The sequence below is a fragment of the Amblyomma americanum genome, chromosome 3 (assembly GCF_052857255.1).
Source record: "Amblyomma americanum isolate KBUSLIRL-KWMA chromosome 3, ASM5285725v1, whole genome shotgun sequence".
NCBI lineage: Eukaryota > Metazoa > Arthropoda > Arachnida > Ixodida > Ixodidae > Amblyomma > Amblyomma americanum.
Window position 1 is genome coordinate 129,879,942 of NC_135499.1, and position 14,973 is coordinate 129,894,914.

General features: G+C 49.6%; 2 protein-coding genes across 2 annotated transcripts; both read right to left on the bottom strand.

Moving 5' to 3' along the window:
• Positions 1 to 826: 826 nt before the first annotated feature.
• On the bottom strand, positions 827 to 1,780 carry LOC144123302 (uncharacterized). The gene has a single exon (XM_077656156.1). It carries the CDS (start codon positions 1,778 to 1,780, stop codon positions 827 to 829), a length of 954 nt encoding a protein of 317 aa, XP_077512282.1.
• Positions 1,781 to 5,656: 3,876 nt separating this feature from the next.
• On the bottom strand, positions 5,657 to 12,661 carry LOC144123303 (uncharacterized). Its single transcript, XM_077656157.1, has 3 exons — positions 11,915 to 12,661; positions 10,480 to 10,692; positions 5,657 to 6,279 (listed from the first exon to the last, which is right to left on the bottom strand). Exons 1-3 carry the CDS (start codon positions 12,446 to 12,448, stop codon positions 5,977 to 5,979), a joined length of 1,050 nt encoding a protein of 349 aa, XP_077512283.1. The 5' UTR covers positions 12,449 to 12,661; the 3' UTR covers positions 5,657 to 5,976.
• Between the last annotated feature and the right edge of the window lie 2,312 nt (positions 12,662 to 14,973).

A 14,973-nucleotide genomic window follows, 5' to 3' on the forward strand; every position in this document is an offset into this window, starting at 1 on the left:
TTGGATCTTTCAGAAGTAAGGTCATTTACGCAATTTTCCATTCAGGAGGGAGCCAAGCTGTCTCTAGGGACACATTAACAATATGGAATACCTCAGAGGTAAATTCTTTCCCCAGAGACTTCAAAATACGGATAGAGACCCCATCGCATCCAGGAGCTGCAGGTTTGAGGCCACTAATTTTGGAAAATAATTCAGAGGGTGTAACCGCAATGAAGTCTGCGCGCGGAGGGGGTAGGACAAATGAAACCACCAACCGCGCCTGAATATAATCATAATAATAATTGGTTTTGGGGAAAAGGAAATGGCGCAGTATCTGTCTCACATATCGGCGGACACCTGAACCACGCCGTAAGGGAAGGGATAAAGGAGGGAGTGAAAGAAGAAAGGAAGAAAGAGGTGCTGTAGTGGAGGGCTCCGGAGTAATTTCGACCACATGGGGATCTTTAACGTGCACTGGCACCGCACAGCACACGGGCGCCTTAGCGTTTTTCCTCCATAAAAACTCTAGATATCGTTCTATAAGCCGCCTTTGGTTTTAAACAGGTTCAGGCAGATAGCTTAGGAAAAACCTTCGCGGCGGAATGAAACTCAAATGGGCGACCAGCTACAAATTACACAGCAGCAAATCTAGCTCAATCGTTTCAGTTAAACTCACTCGCATTCTATGAAATAATCTTTGACACTGCCTAATAAAAACGATTGCACACCGACGTACAAAGTGCACCAGAAACTGGGACGGCAATTTAACTGAGAAATCAACCGTTTTAGAGTGTAAAAGGTCAACAAACACAACAACCGAACGGAAGCGAACAGAGTGGAAGACAGGTCAGTAGTGGGTGGCGGCCTCCTTGCGCCGGTTTATGATATAGCAGGCCGCCGTGACTCCGCTCAGCACGAGCAAGATGGCCACGGCCGAGACGCCGATGATGGCGAGCTGGAACTCCTGCTCTCCGCTCTCCTCGCAGTGGTGGCTGCCGGGATTGAGCACGTAGCCCGCCTTGCACACGCAGCGCCCTTCGACGCACTCTGCGTTGCTGTCCAGGCAGGCGCTGGTCGACTGGCACGTCGACGTGTCCGCCTTGGCCGCGCATCGGCCGGACTCGGCGCTGAAGCCCGTCCGGCAGCGGCACACGTGCTCCTCGCACTGCGACCCGTTGTCGGCGCTGGCGCACTGCGCGCTGTCCACGCACGACTGGTCCAGCTTGGCCAGCTCCAGGCAGCGCAGTTCCAGGCTCGAGTAGACAGGGTGCGCGTCGTCGCACTGGCAGAGCCGCGAGCCGGGAGCTGCTCCCCCTTGAGACGACTCGCGGCAGACGCTGTGCTCGACCTCGCACTCGGTGCTCGCCGCGCACGGCTCGCCGATGAGCTTCTTGCCGTCCAGCTTCTGCGAGATGGTCATGGGCGTGCTCAGGTGGAAGATGCGGTCCTCGCCCAGGCGAACCTTGCAGCGCACGATGCTGGTGTAGTTGAACTGCGCGTTCTTGATGGTCAGCGTGCTGCTGTAGGCTACGCTGGCGCCGCCGGAGCTGGAGCTCTCCGAGGTCTTGACGACGGCGAACGGCTCCCCGGTCAGGTCCTGCTCGTACATGAACCAGCTGACGACCGGCTTGGCGTCGGCGCGCACGGTGCACACGAAGGAGACGTCGTCGCCCACGTGCGCTACGTCCTCTTGAGCAGATATGTGCACCTCGGTCTCCTTGTCGGAGGTGCCATGCCGGCCGCTGGTCAGCACTAGTAGAAGAGCAAGCCATGCCGCACCAGGTCGGGGTGGGAAATTCATTCTCTTAGCTTCGCTCTGTGATACGCGGGCTTTGAGGGCAGCCACTTCTTCTTTCTCCACCCCTGTATGGCTTTGCGTGTGTGCTCGCGACATATAGGGTTAGCCTCATCCCAACGCATCACTTTAGTGACATTTCTTGTCATTTAGTCGGAACACAGAAGGCAGCAATTTATTATCAACATAAAGACATTACGACTGAGGAAGGCATAACGCTGGGTACAGCTCCAGTGTGGTGCACCATTATTCACGGCTGAGGTCAAGTGACAAAAAAGACAAAAAAGTTTAGCAAAAGAACAGCCAAGCTCAATTTCTGGAGCAGGAGTTGCTTGTATTTGTAGCGAAGAATGCATGAATTAAAGACGAAGGAGTGAAGAGGTCGTTAGGAAGCGGATGAGGAAGCGGATGAGCTGCTGTATGCCGCCGAGTATTCTAAATGGTCTACTAGAAGATCATCTGAGGACGCTACCTACGGATATAGCAATAGCCACTGACGCATCGCAATGCAATGAAAAAGCAGGTGTGGGAATATTTTGCTCGCATTTAGACTGGTCCTTTTCACTGCGCCTTCCAGATTTCACCCCTATTTTTCAAGCAGAGTTTCTAGCAGTTGTACTTGCTCTACGCAAGCTAGACCCCTTTATTACAGCACTTGCAGTAATTACTGATTCTTTATATTTGTGTTCTTCCCTCCCTGCACATGTTGACAGCCCCATTTTAACAACTTTCTTATCCCTACTTCCTCCGCATTTGAGCCTTGTTCATTTAGTATGGGTTCCCGGCCACAGCAGTGTGACAGTAAATGAGATTGCTGATAATCTCGCAAAGGCTTCTCTCAGCGGCCCCGTGTTGCCAATCATCCCGGCTACAGCCTATATTACAGCATCTAGATTTCGGCGACGTGCGTTTTTAAGCACGCAAGACACAACACTTTTAACATCGGCGGATTATGAGCACCTTAAATATTATTGGAACAGGAAAATTTGTTGCTCTCGGCAGCTTGAAGTATCACTGACGAGGCTGCGCTGCCGCATCCCCCTCTAAATTTTTATTTACACAAGTCTGGTTTGGCGCTCTCTCCCCTTTGTGCATTTTGCCGTGAGCCTGAATCTATAGAACATTTTTGGCTGTATTGTCGCCGATTCAACTCTCTGAGAAAAAGGTTGCTGTAGGAGCCCTTGCAGCATCTTGGCCTTAGTTTGAGCGGCCCGCTCTTGCTATCATTTGGCGCCACCACATTTGGGTTCAGCCACAGATCTGTTTGTACCGCTGTTCTAAATTTTCTGATACAATCTCACCAACTGCCTTGCTAAGTGTTCCAAACTTTTCTTTTCTATCAATTATTACATTTTGAATTAATCATTAATATTTAATTCCTCTCTTCATTATTATTATTATAATTTTGAAATCAAAATTCCCATCCCTTTTCTGTTCATGAGGAAGAATTCACCGGTGTTGCACTCCCACGTGCTTTTCCTTTTTATTAACTGCGTTCAGGTGAATAGCCACCCGATTCTTGGCCGACCCCCTGTGTGGATATGTGCCATCTTTTGATAGGCTAACAACAACAACTTTTACCCAGTCACCAAGGGAGACCCGGGGTGCGCTCGAAAAGCACAATCCTCACGACCCACCACAAACGGGCCGAACTGGGATAGTGCAGAGTGGGGCATAACCCCGGTTCGACGCTTGGCCAACGTCACGACGTGTTAAACCTTAGGTTGCCGGCATTTTAATGAAGTTATTCCTATCCTAAGGGAGACAAATGGCGCTGCGATCGTTCGCGCACCAGTAGTATGAACGTTGTTTTCGCCTCGGCTTTTGTACTTGGCTGAAAACGTGCGTTAGAGCTGTAGAAAGTCAGCTTTTCTCAGGGTCAGTCTCCAATGTTTCACGATTTATTTGCATGAAATTAAACTTGGGAGAAAAAAGCCCGATTGTCGGCACTGTTCCTTTTCTTTCAGTAAGCGAGAATATTTAGAGTGTGACTCAGAATACTATTCTGAATTTTAATCTTTTGACCCGCCGCGGCGGCTTAGTGGTTAGGGCTCTCGGCTACTGATCCGGAGTTCCCGGGTTGGAACCCGGCCGCGGCGGCTGCGTTTTTATGGATGCAAAACGCTAAGGCGCCCGTGTGCTGTGCGATGTCAGTGCACGCTAAAGATCCCCAGGTGGTCGAAATTATTCCGGAGCCCTCCACTACGGAACCTCTTTCTTCCTTTCTTCTTTCACTTCCTCTTTATCCCTTCCTTTACGGCGCGGCTGAGGTGTCCGCCGATATGTGAGACAGATACTGCGCCATTTCCTTTCCCCAAAAACCAATTAATATTATTAACTTGAACCTTTTGAAGTATATCATCTCCTGAATAGCGGCGCAGCCTTAATTCCACAGGGGGACGCGTTAAAAACTGGTAAACCAAATACGTAGCGTACTTCCTAGCACCTTCAGTTATCATCATCATCAGTGTTTATTCAAATGATGCTTGCGCGCGCGCGCGCGCGTGTGTGTGTGTGAGAGAGAGAGATGTAATGCACAGGAAAAAAGGAAAACATCCAGGTTCGAGGCTATCTGGGTTGGGCCCTCATTCCAGGAACACATTGGCTTTTGCCGCCGCCTTTCCTGGTTCACCAGCCAAAGCTGGTCTTCCAGGTACGAGCTGGACAGCGGCGCCTCCCAGCCCTCAGTTTTGGTTTACATATTCTCGCTACATCTGGATCGCTCTGACATGCCCATACCATGTGGTAAAAGTTAGCCACTTCATCGCAAAAGGCGCAGTGTGGGTCGTACGAATTTGGAAACATCACTTGAATTCCTTCCCTTACGGCGCGGTTCAGGTGTCGAACGATATATTAGACAGATACTGCGCCATTTCCTTTCCCCAAAAAACCAATTATTATTATTATTGAATTTGACTAAATGAAAAAAATATTGACGGTGACTTCGTTTCTCTCCGGCTAAGTGCAGAAGCGCAGGCACAGTCACGTGAAATACTAGAGTGCGAATTTATTTCACGATTAAATGTTCTAATTTTTTTTGACGAATCATTTCTTCTGTTTTTTATCAAAATTTACCTTTGAGTAATATAATCGCGTCATACCTCTTTCGTGGCTATTGCTCTGAAATCATGTCACGTAATTGTGATGAAACGACCAGTTCTAAATTTAAGATAGCGAGCAGAAAAGCCGGTAATTGCAGGGTAGGAACAATTGCGTCCTTGACAACCTTTTGGGGGGCTCAGTTTTATTTCATAATGTAAGCATGTCGACACAAACTACGAGTGCGACTGATTGTAATGTAATCTAAATTTTGGGCCTCACGTGAAGGTGAGTGAATGAAGTGAGATCCGTATTTCTTCGGATTCCGCCGACTTCAGTTGGACTTTGTAACCACCCGTCTGAAACTCCTCACAACGAAGGTGATGACGACCACAACCGGCTCGCCTTTCTGTATGGTTCCAGTGTAATGAAATGGCAGACTGTCCGGAAGCTTCGTTATCAGCTCCGATGATGTGGGGTCTGTGTGGTGTGTGGTGTATACGGCGGAGAATTAAAAAGTCGCATGCGCTTATGTTCTTTGTACTTTCATGATTTTTTTTTGTGCTCTTCAATTATTCGAGCGTGCAGCAGGTAGGAAAGCCATCTGGGCCATTTTAGCCGGAAATCTTAGCATTGGTGAACAGAATAACAAAACTTCGGCAGTTTAATCATTTGCGGTGACAAATTACGAATCACGACAGCTGCCTCGGCGAAATGTCCGCAAACATCGGAACAAGTAATGCTGGCAGCATCTCCAGGCTGATTTCACGAGAAGACTGCTGCAGTAGTCCGTGACTTTTACTGACTCGGACATGCAGACAAAGCACAAGACTGTGCCAGCAACCACGGCGAAAATAGTGGGGACTTTGTCAAAGAAGCAAGCATGCGAATATGGGCGATAGTCAGGAATGCTGTAAGGTGTCCGTTCAGAGCATCGCTGAACAGCACCAAAGGAATAAAGATGGCGGCAGCAGAGGGGACCGGACTAGAACATTGCCACCAGAAGAACAGGTGCTGGATAGCAGGCGCGCAGGGCCTGTCCTTATACTGTCATTGTCTTCTGCACTTGTGCACTCGTCCCTTGCCTTTGCCACCGCTGTCTTTGACATTTTGGTCCTCTGGATCGTTGTCATTTTGCGTCGTTCAGCCGGGCTGATATCGGGTCAGAGCAGCCTGACGACCAGCCGGCGGTGGTGGCCGTGGTGGGAACCATGCCTGAGCGGCACCAACTGGCAGAGGGCGCGCGTGACCGCTGTGCCGACCAGCACCAGCAGCGAGATGACGAAGAATGCCCCGGACAGCGTGAAGAAGATGCCGCGCAGGCGGAGGCCCTCGCTGCGAACCTCCGGCACGCACTTGGAGCCGTCGAAGCGCCGTCCCTCGTAGCAGTGGCAGGTGCGGTTGGTGCAGCGCGAGTGCTCAACGCTGCACACGCTCTCCGAGCTGCAGGCACCCAGGTAGGCCGCCTGCGTGGGACAGCGCGGTACGCGTACAGTCGCTGACAGAACTTGAAATTACAACGTACACCTAATTTTATTAAATGATTTTTTTAAATGATGCATTAGGCATTAGAATGCATAGATCACAACCGCTAAATAGTTTATAATAAAATTTATTCTCTCATGCTGTTTCGTTTTCTTCAATCGAACGATGGCTGTGACGTGCAGTTGAACTTCAGGTCACGTGAAGAACAAAAAAAAAACTGCAATATGAACGGTGATACATACGTAGCTTAACTCACTACAGCACTAAACCAGCCTGCTTCAAGAGCTACAATTACAACAACAAACGACGAATCAGCAGTTATATTGCCTTTTTTTGTGCCTCACGCTAACTAAAGTCCCACTAAGTGTCACAATCATCGTTCGGTTGATGAAATCGAAACTGAAACAGCGTCAAGAAGAAATCCAATTATAAATTATTTATCGTTCGTAGGCGAACATCACGCGGTGCTCCGTGTATACCAATGTCTAACACATCGTTTGAAAGAATAAAACACGCAATCAAAAATTTGGTGTCTATTGTCCTTTACCAGTAGACACTCATCTGGAGCCGTTTTTGGCCCTTCTGCGTTTTTATGGAGGAAAAACGCTAAGGCGCCCGTGTGCTGTGAGATGTCAGTGCACGTTAAAGATCCCCAGGTGGTCTAAATTAAACCGGAGACCTCCACTACGGCACGTCTTCTTCCTTTCTTCTTTCACTCCCTCCTTTATCCCTTCCCTTACGGCGCGGTTCAGGTGTCCAACGATATATGAGACAGATACTGCGCCATTTCCTTTCCCCAAAAAACCAATTATTATTATTATTATTATTCTTTTAAAAACGAAGCAGTTCTACCAATGGTGACGCGTCGCCGGATGTATTAGTGGGGCTCATCTGCTTCACAGCAGCGCCACTGTTCACTATCTACGTGTTTATGTTGCATCACGAGACGTGTATCATTAGTGCCTGGTGCGCTTCGGTTTAGGTGGTTAAGGTTGTAAGCGATTGTGGCGTCAGCTGTCATGCCGCTGCGATACTCATTAAGTGCCATCTCCAATGGCCCTTCTTGGGCGTACGCGCTCAGCGTCGGCGCTCTTGGCGTACGCCAAAGCCGGTCTACGCATTCGCACTGCAGGAGACGCCAGCGAGCCTCGGTGAGGCGCCGATACCTGTCCGTGCTAGATATCGGCGTCAGCGCACGGGCGCTCGTGTACGCGTCGGAAGAGGGGTCCGGTTTATAACAATGGGTGGATCGCCGGGCTATTGATTACTGTTTTTTTGTCATGGCTTGAAGCTCTTTGAGGTTCCCCGAACTCTTCTTCACGGTTTAAGTTGTCCTTTCAGCACCCCCCCCCCCCCCCCCCCAACCCCTTCTCTTCACGGCTTGAAATTCTCTCCGTCGGCTCGAGAGGGGAAGCGAGCCAGCACCAGGAACATGGAGATGCATGCCCCTTTTCGACGCCCATTCCGGCATACGCCAAGGGCGCCGACGCTGGGCGAGTACGCCCAGGAAGGGCCCTTGGAATTGGCACTTAAGATACTAGAAAGTTTCTTTAACAACAATAAACACAAAGCCGCTGGCTGGCGTCCAGGCAACGTCGCTGTCTTTGTATTGGTCGGTGGAAGTTTAGAAGCAACGTACTCATTGGGGAAGACAGCATACACTTTCTTTTTATCGCCAAGGGAGGAACAAAGCGTCATAAATCAATTTCTTTGAGCCGGAATGCTGGCACCTGAATCTGCCTTCGTTCACTCTGTACATTTGTGCGTTTAACCAGATTAAACGAGCCCAGAAATAAGATTTCATTCACTGCCATTAAATTATTGTATCCAACTTTTGTGAAGCATAAATCTGCACATACACACGCGACATGACATTCTGCTGCTTTCAGGATTTCAGTGGCAGTTTCAGTATGGCTGCAGTTTAGACTAGTTGGTTCACCATTTGTTCAGTAACAACAGCACTCTGCGAAAACGCAGGGACACGAGATGGTGCTTGTCTGCATCCAACCGTCTCGTGTCCCTGCGTTTTTCGGTGGGCTGTTCTTAATTGACAAGTAGCAGTTTCGTCGTGGTAGGCACGAGGTGTGTGGCTGAGGTCATATTGTCGTAGCATCGTACTCAACTGCTTCAGAACAGAAAATGTTCGGCGTACAGCCGAACTGCGAAAACATGTCTTGATGGCTTTCCCGGTGTTGAGCCTGAGTTTGTAGGCTTCATCCCCAGCCGGAAAAAAGAGTGTAAATTGTAAACTGAGAGGTTTAATGTCCCGAAGCATCACATGCGCCGTGAGGGACGCCGTAGTGGAAGTCCCCGGACTAATTTAGACCACCTGGGTAAATTGCGCTGACATCGCACAGCACACGGAAGTTTTTGTATTTCGTTTCTATCGATGTACGATTGCCACCGCTGGAGTCGAAATCGCTACCGTGGGATCAGCAGCACAATGCCAAAGCCACTGAGCATCGCTACGGGTTGCATTCCCTGCCGGGCGGCCCGCATCCTGATGAAGGAAGCATACAAGAGCACTCGCGTACCACGACGTTACAGCATTTCAGATGGGCGAAATGGTTCCTCAGTGCTTTGCTGGTGCGCTCTTCATAGCCCGGAGTAGCAGCGGGAAGCAAAATGCATTCATAGAAACGAAAACCGCATTCGCAACCGACTAGACTACAGTAAAAAAAAAAAAGTTGAGTGACCCTTCAGCTCCACCATTAAGGGTACATCGCGATAGCGTTAATGGGTCCTTGTTACAAATCTACTCCACCTTGAGGGATTCCCCTAAGCATCTGGCCAGCGGAGAGAGTTGGTTTTGAAGTGAAAGGCGCAGTAACGGTCTCACTTCTCGGTGGACACCTCAACGGCGCTGTGATGAAATTAGGGAGGAAGGTGGGAGCGAAAGAAGAAAGAAGTGCCGTAGTGGAGGTCAACGAAATATTTTCGACCACCTGGGGATCCTTTAACGTGCACTGACATCGTACAGCGCACGGGCAACTTTGCGTTTCGCCTCAATCGAAACGCGGCCGCCGCGACCGGGTTCGAACCCGGGAACTCCGGCTCAGCAGCCTAGCGCGCTAACCACTGAGCTATCGCAGCGGTTGAGGAGGGAGAGAGGGTGGTAAGCGACGGGGGGCCTGGAAGCTGAATGTCCGCCTCGGCTGCGGGAGTTCTCTGACAAAGTGCCCTTTTAAGGCTCACACAGTGTTGGGATTTGAAGGCGCGGGCTCCTTTCCCATGCCATGCACCCTGACAAGCCGAGCACCAGGCCGGGGAATGGCTTGTGCCCATTACAACATAACCGGTGGGTACCCGGCGGACAAGGATGGGTACAAGCGATCCCCGGCCCGGCTCTTTTCTTTACCCTCACAGCACAGCTAACGCTCAAACATTCACATAACACATTCGTAACCGTTCTGTGATTTTTAGTGCGTTAGCACCAGCGCTTCCACTAAGCCGCTTAGCCGTTGTTTGTACGGTCCCTCTGTGTGCCCACCGGGCTGTGGGCAACCTGCCAAAGGTGGCCCACCTAGGCCATGTGACCTTGTGATGTCACCACAACCTGCCCACCGTGGCAGTTCAATTAATGATTGGCCGCGAGAGGTTGCTCGGGAAGGGCAACCTGTGTCTCACAAGCCCCACCGGTGGCAGCACCTGCCATTGCAGGGCGGTGGCGCATCTCTTAACCGCTGCACCAGGCGTGGTATGAGGACTCCCAGCGATCTATGCATGTGAAGTATAGAATGACCAATTCCACTCATATGGGCGTTAATCCGTTAAAGCTGTCGCTTCATACTCCTAATTCGGAGCTAAGCCGGATTTCGCCGATCTTTGTCTGAAGCCTGCTTTACCTTGAAAACCGAGCCTTGAACCGAAACCGACCTTCTGCAGCACCTAATTCGCATTTGGCCTAACTACGCTGCATCGTCCGCCATTTTTTTAACCTCTTAAAGCCCATCTGGTAGCCTATGCGCCTGTTTGCTGTGTAGACTATGCGTTGTTATGTAAACGTATCATGACACAAATGTGCGCGGTCTTTCGGCTACGCAGCTTAAATTTACTGTTATCGACGTGAAGTGCCCGTCCTCGGAGGCACGGATGTACAAACGGAGAAAAATGTGCGGATATGGGAGGGCAGACACGGGAAAGTGAAAAAGTGAAACGGACGCATATCCCTGCGTTCCCACCTCGTGCACGCACTGTCCCAGCCGGTACTCGGAGCTGTACGATGGCCGGCACACGCAGCGGCCCGCGCCGCCGCACACGGCGTTCGGCTCGCCGCCTGCTCGGCAGTCGACGTCGGTGACGCAGCGAGCGCCGAGGCCCGCGTAGTGTTTCAGGCACGACGCCCGCGGAGCCGAGTAGAACGGGTAGCCTCGCGTGCAAAGGCAGCGGCGAACCTGCGCGAGCGTTTTGGCTTGTATCGTATATGCCGGGCTTTTAGCATAGCGCGTATCGCGCGCCTCCAGTACGTCTGCGCTCATTGGTCACGACGCGGTTGGCGAGCGAGCTGTTGGCTGGTAGCTGGCGCCATCTAGAGCCCTTAGAGCGATCTGCGCTTGTGCATTGGCGGCGCGCGGTACGCGGTATTGGATTGGAAAACATTTATTGCCAGCATTGAGCCCTGTGCGAGCGCTATACTAGATGGCCTCAAGCCCGTGGTTCTCGGCGATCTAGTGAGCCTACTAAGTTACCCGGACTTGTGTCAACGGGTACGCGGTAAACGGTAGCGGTAGAGGTATACGCACCGTTAAACGTTTCTGTTATAGCATTTAAGGCCCGTATCGCCACGGCGTAGACCGCCACTGTTAGCCTTTGTTTAGTTCGCAGCGCGTTGAGGCGCTTGTTACTTTGGCACATACAAATTTATCACCTAATAAATGGGTTCTACAAGGTTGAGGACTGGGCGAGTTGGTAAGTATTCATTTTAAACCAGCCAGAAGACGCGACACAAAGGAAGAAGCAAGCAAGCCTCGTCTTGTTTGCTTCTTCCTTTGTGTCGCGTCTTCTGGCTGGTTTAAAATGAAAATGGGTTCTAGATGGCCCTTGTTGACCGTGCAGTTGCGGTTTATAGTGGTTCATACCGGGTGATTTTTTGGAAGGTCCAAAGATTTTAAAGTAGGGTTTTAAAGGTAAAGAGAAGCTTTTTGCGGCATAGTAATACATTGTAATACCAGTGTTGGCGGACGTCAAAAAACATAAATATCATACTAACTAATCAAGGAATTAATTATAATAGTTAACTTTTTACCTATTATCGGTAGGCACCTGAATGCAATTAAAGATTTGCAGCTGTAAGAATCGTAAAGAGGAGAAAAGTCTGCGTTTTTGACCTGGAGTGAAGTGAAGTAAACGGCGTTGGCGTTACGGCCGAATTATCATCATCGTTATTATCAGCCCGGTTGCGCCCGCTTATGGGCAAAGGCATCTCCCATTGATCTCCAATTACCATGTCGTGCGTCTGCTGCGGCCACCATATTCCCTCAAATATCTTTATCTCAATGCTTCCACCTGACTCTAAAATCCACTCCGTAACCTTTAGGAACCATCAGTTATGTGCCCTCCGCGTTCCGCGTCCCGGCTGTTTCCACTTGACCTTAGGATATCCACGCCTTGCCGTACCTGCGTGGTGAGGTCGGCGTAGCAGCTCGAATTTCCATCCACGCACTGGCTCTGGCGGGTGCAGCTGGCGTTGTGCGAAAAGTGGAGCAGGCGGCCGCCGTCCGAACTGACGTAGGGCGAGGACAGCCGCAGCCGACGCAGTTCCCCGCTGCCATTGGCGGAGACGAGGCAGCTCACGCGTCCGATCTTGAGTCGCTCGGCAAGCACCTCGAGCACGGTGTACGCCAACTCCTCGGGGCGCACCGCACGGTCCTCTCCGCGGTGCACGGCGATGCGGAACGGCTGGCCGGGTGCGAACTGGTCGGCCTCGACGTGGGCGCCGTCCGCGAACCACTGGAAGGAAGGCGACCAGGCCACGGGCGCGGAACACGTGAACCGCATGACCGAGCCTCGAGTCGCCTGCGGGCTCGACGCCGTGAGCCATGCGGCGCCGGGAGCGGCGGTTGTCGTGGTGTCGGCGGCCCAACAGTGGTGGAGGCTGATCATCGGGACAACCAGGTACACCAGACACAGTCCGTGAACGTGGCTTCGCATGGGACGGTCACCGCCGATGACTGCAGATGGTGGTGCACAGCTTGGTAGTAGTCGTCTCTGTTGACCTGAAAATTATTACTCGTGGCGAGAGGTGCTTGTTGTTGTCCTCAACATGGAATGGAAATGGCACATACCCACTGCGGTGGATTGGCTGAAGCTCGGAAATTGACGGCGTAATACACGAGGAGAACGTCTACCGCTTCATCTTTCTTTTCTTCTGCTGAGATGCAACGCAAAGTTCAAATTCCAAGGTGCCTCTTTTTCACTACTTGTCCTTGATTATTATCCGGCACCTGTACTTTTCAGTGAGGGAGGCCAGCGATAGCACGACGCTGAGTTCGCGCTCCTTGTTATTCTGAGAAATTAGGACTTCTTGTGGAATAAATCGGACCGCATAATGTGACTGGTTCGGCGTTTATTTTTTCTGAAAGAACAATATGAGCGCAAAATCCTCATAATCATTATCACCATCATCATTTATTGTACAAAAGAGCCTAAACGGCATCACATAAGGGGGAATATCAATCACAGAAGGTGGGCACAAAACGTCGCATAAGATAGTCTTTAGCATAAAAGTATTGCAAATAAGGCAACACAACATTACAAACATTTAGAAATGGCGATGAGTGCAGTACGATGATAAATACATCGGACAAATCTAAAAAAATAATTACAAGCACTTAAAAGGGAAAGTGCCCGCAAAGCAAAATTTTTCAGGATAGTTGTGGTGACAACTTAGCGAGTTCGTTCCAGTGTCGTGTCGAATGCTACAACTAATAGTGAAGAAGGGAGCTAAGCTTCGCTTGCAAGGGGGAGGAAGAACTTTGAAAAAAATATCGATACGCAAGAAATGGGCGAAAGAGAACAAATGATTCGTAATGCAAACCTCGAACGAAAAGAACTGCAAGGAAGTAGATGAAAATAAGAAATAAAAAGTCCCAGGTCGCTACATGGCGGAAGACGACTATGAGCTGTAAGTAAAGCAGGCACATTCTGGTTTCACGGATAAGGGTAAAATCAGCTGGTAGCTATTTCGTGCGTGTAACTTTGGAAAGCATTTTGCATACCGAATCACGGATCATTGAGATCATGAGAGAGGATTCAACACGTTGATAAGAGTAAACAACGGTGGAGCGCAATTAGTTCTCACTCTTAAGTTGCCCACATCAGCTCGCACATATCCCTGGAAAAGAAAGCCTACAATCTATGCACCTATAAAGTGTTCATATCCGGGGCCGGAAGGTGAACGATAACAAAAAAAAAGCTAGAAACGAGATTGATAACAAAGCAGCGAGCTGTGAAAATGAAATTGATAGGCGTAACGTTATTAGTCAGAAAGAAATCAGCATGGATTAGAGAATTAACCCAGCTAAGGACATTTTAGTTGGAGTTAACAAAATGGCCAGGACACCTAAAGAGCAGATGTAACAACCACTGGTTTTCAAGAGTAGCATAACGGAAAACACAGGAAGGAAAGGGCAGTCGGGAGCGGCCGTGTCACACGGTGTGACGATCTTGGAAGTTTTGTCGGGAGGTGTGCGAATGTTCGAAATTTTCGAACAGAGAATAGAATATTCTCCCATTCGAATCGCTCAACGGATCCAATAGTGCATGCTCAAAATTATTCGAACCTTATCGAGTATATTCTCAGTGATGCTTTATTCGAGAACTTTTCTCTTCTTCAGGGAATTTGGGGCGCGAAATTTGAAGAAAAGGGAATGTTAACGGCGTAAGAGCCGAAATTCTCACAATTTTTTTTTTAAAATTGATGTAGTTTTCAAAGATCTGCCAGAAAAAAATGACCTAAAATAAGAAATTTTGTGGGAATTTGAGGGAATTTTCGCTTATGGGACAGACATCACTGTCCGTTCTCAATTTTTTTAGTCGCTTTCGAATAACTGGCGTGAAGTTCAAATAAAGCACGCCGTACTTTTCTTCGACAACTGATTCAATAACAGTGCTGACTATGACTCCGCACAGACGAGTGTAGAATTTGATGTCCCAAACTACACGGTGATTATTGGGCGACGTTCGCCTAAATTCAGAGAAAACATAAGCCAGCTCGGAAAAATTAACATGCCATAAGTCATCCAGGAAGCTTGGCGTTCATGAAAGGGTGGAGAGGCCAGCTATCGTTATCTATTTCATTTGCAGAATTCGGCAAAATTCCTCACAACTTTTCTGCTCCCTTTTCACCCCCATCATGCACTCCTTCACAGCGTGGCAGAGCGGTAGAAGTGAGACTTTCGTCGTTGGCGGTGTTTACCTGTACCTGAGCTAGGATTGCCCGTACCGAATGCTGGGGGATCGGCCATAGCTATAGTTACGAAAGACAGTAGTCAGTGGTTAAATATTTTTTAACAAATAAAATCAAGGATAAAGCGAACGCGTGAGATGGTTATCGCGCTGGCCCTATTTTTGGAACCTAATTTTTCTTATCTGCTGCCAGGATTGTTTTAGTGACCACCTCCTTCACTTCGGCCGCACCCTTACTGTCAGAGGACGAGGAACCCCTTAATTCCGGA

What these genes read in the sequence shown, in the direction of transcription:
- LOC144123302 (XM_077656156.1), bottom strand. Translation starts at nt 1,780, where the DNA reads ATGAATTTCCCACCCCGACCTGGTGCGGCATGGCTTGCTCTTCTACTA.
- LOC144123303 (XM_077656157.1), bottom strand. Translation starts at nt 12,448, where the DNA reads ATGCGAAGCCACGTTCACGGACTGTGTCTGGTGTACCTGGTTGTCCCG. An exon ending in ACGCCGACCTCACCACGCAG is followed by an intron (nt 10,693 to 11,914) that starts GTACGGCAAGGC and finishes ACGCTCGCGCAG; the next exon opens with GTTCGCCGCTGCCTTTGCAC. An exon ending in TGGGACAGTGCGTGCACGAG is followed by an intron (nt 6,280 to 10,479) that starts GTGGGAACGCAG and finishes TGTCCCACGCAG; the next exon opens with GCGGCCTACCTGGGTGCCTG.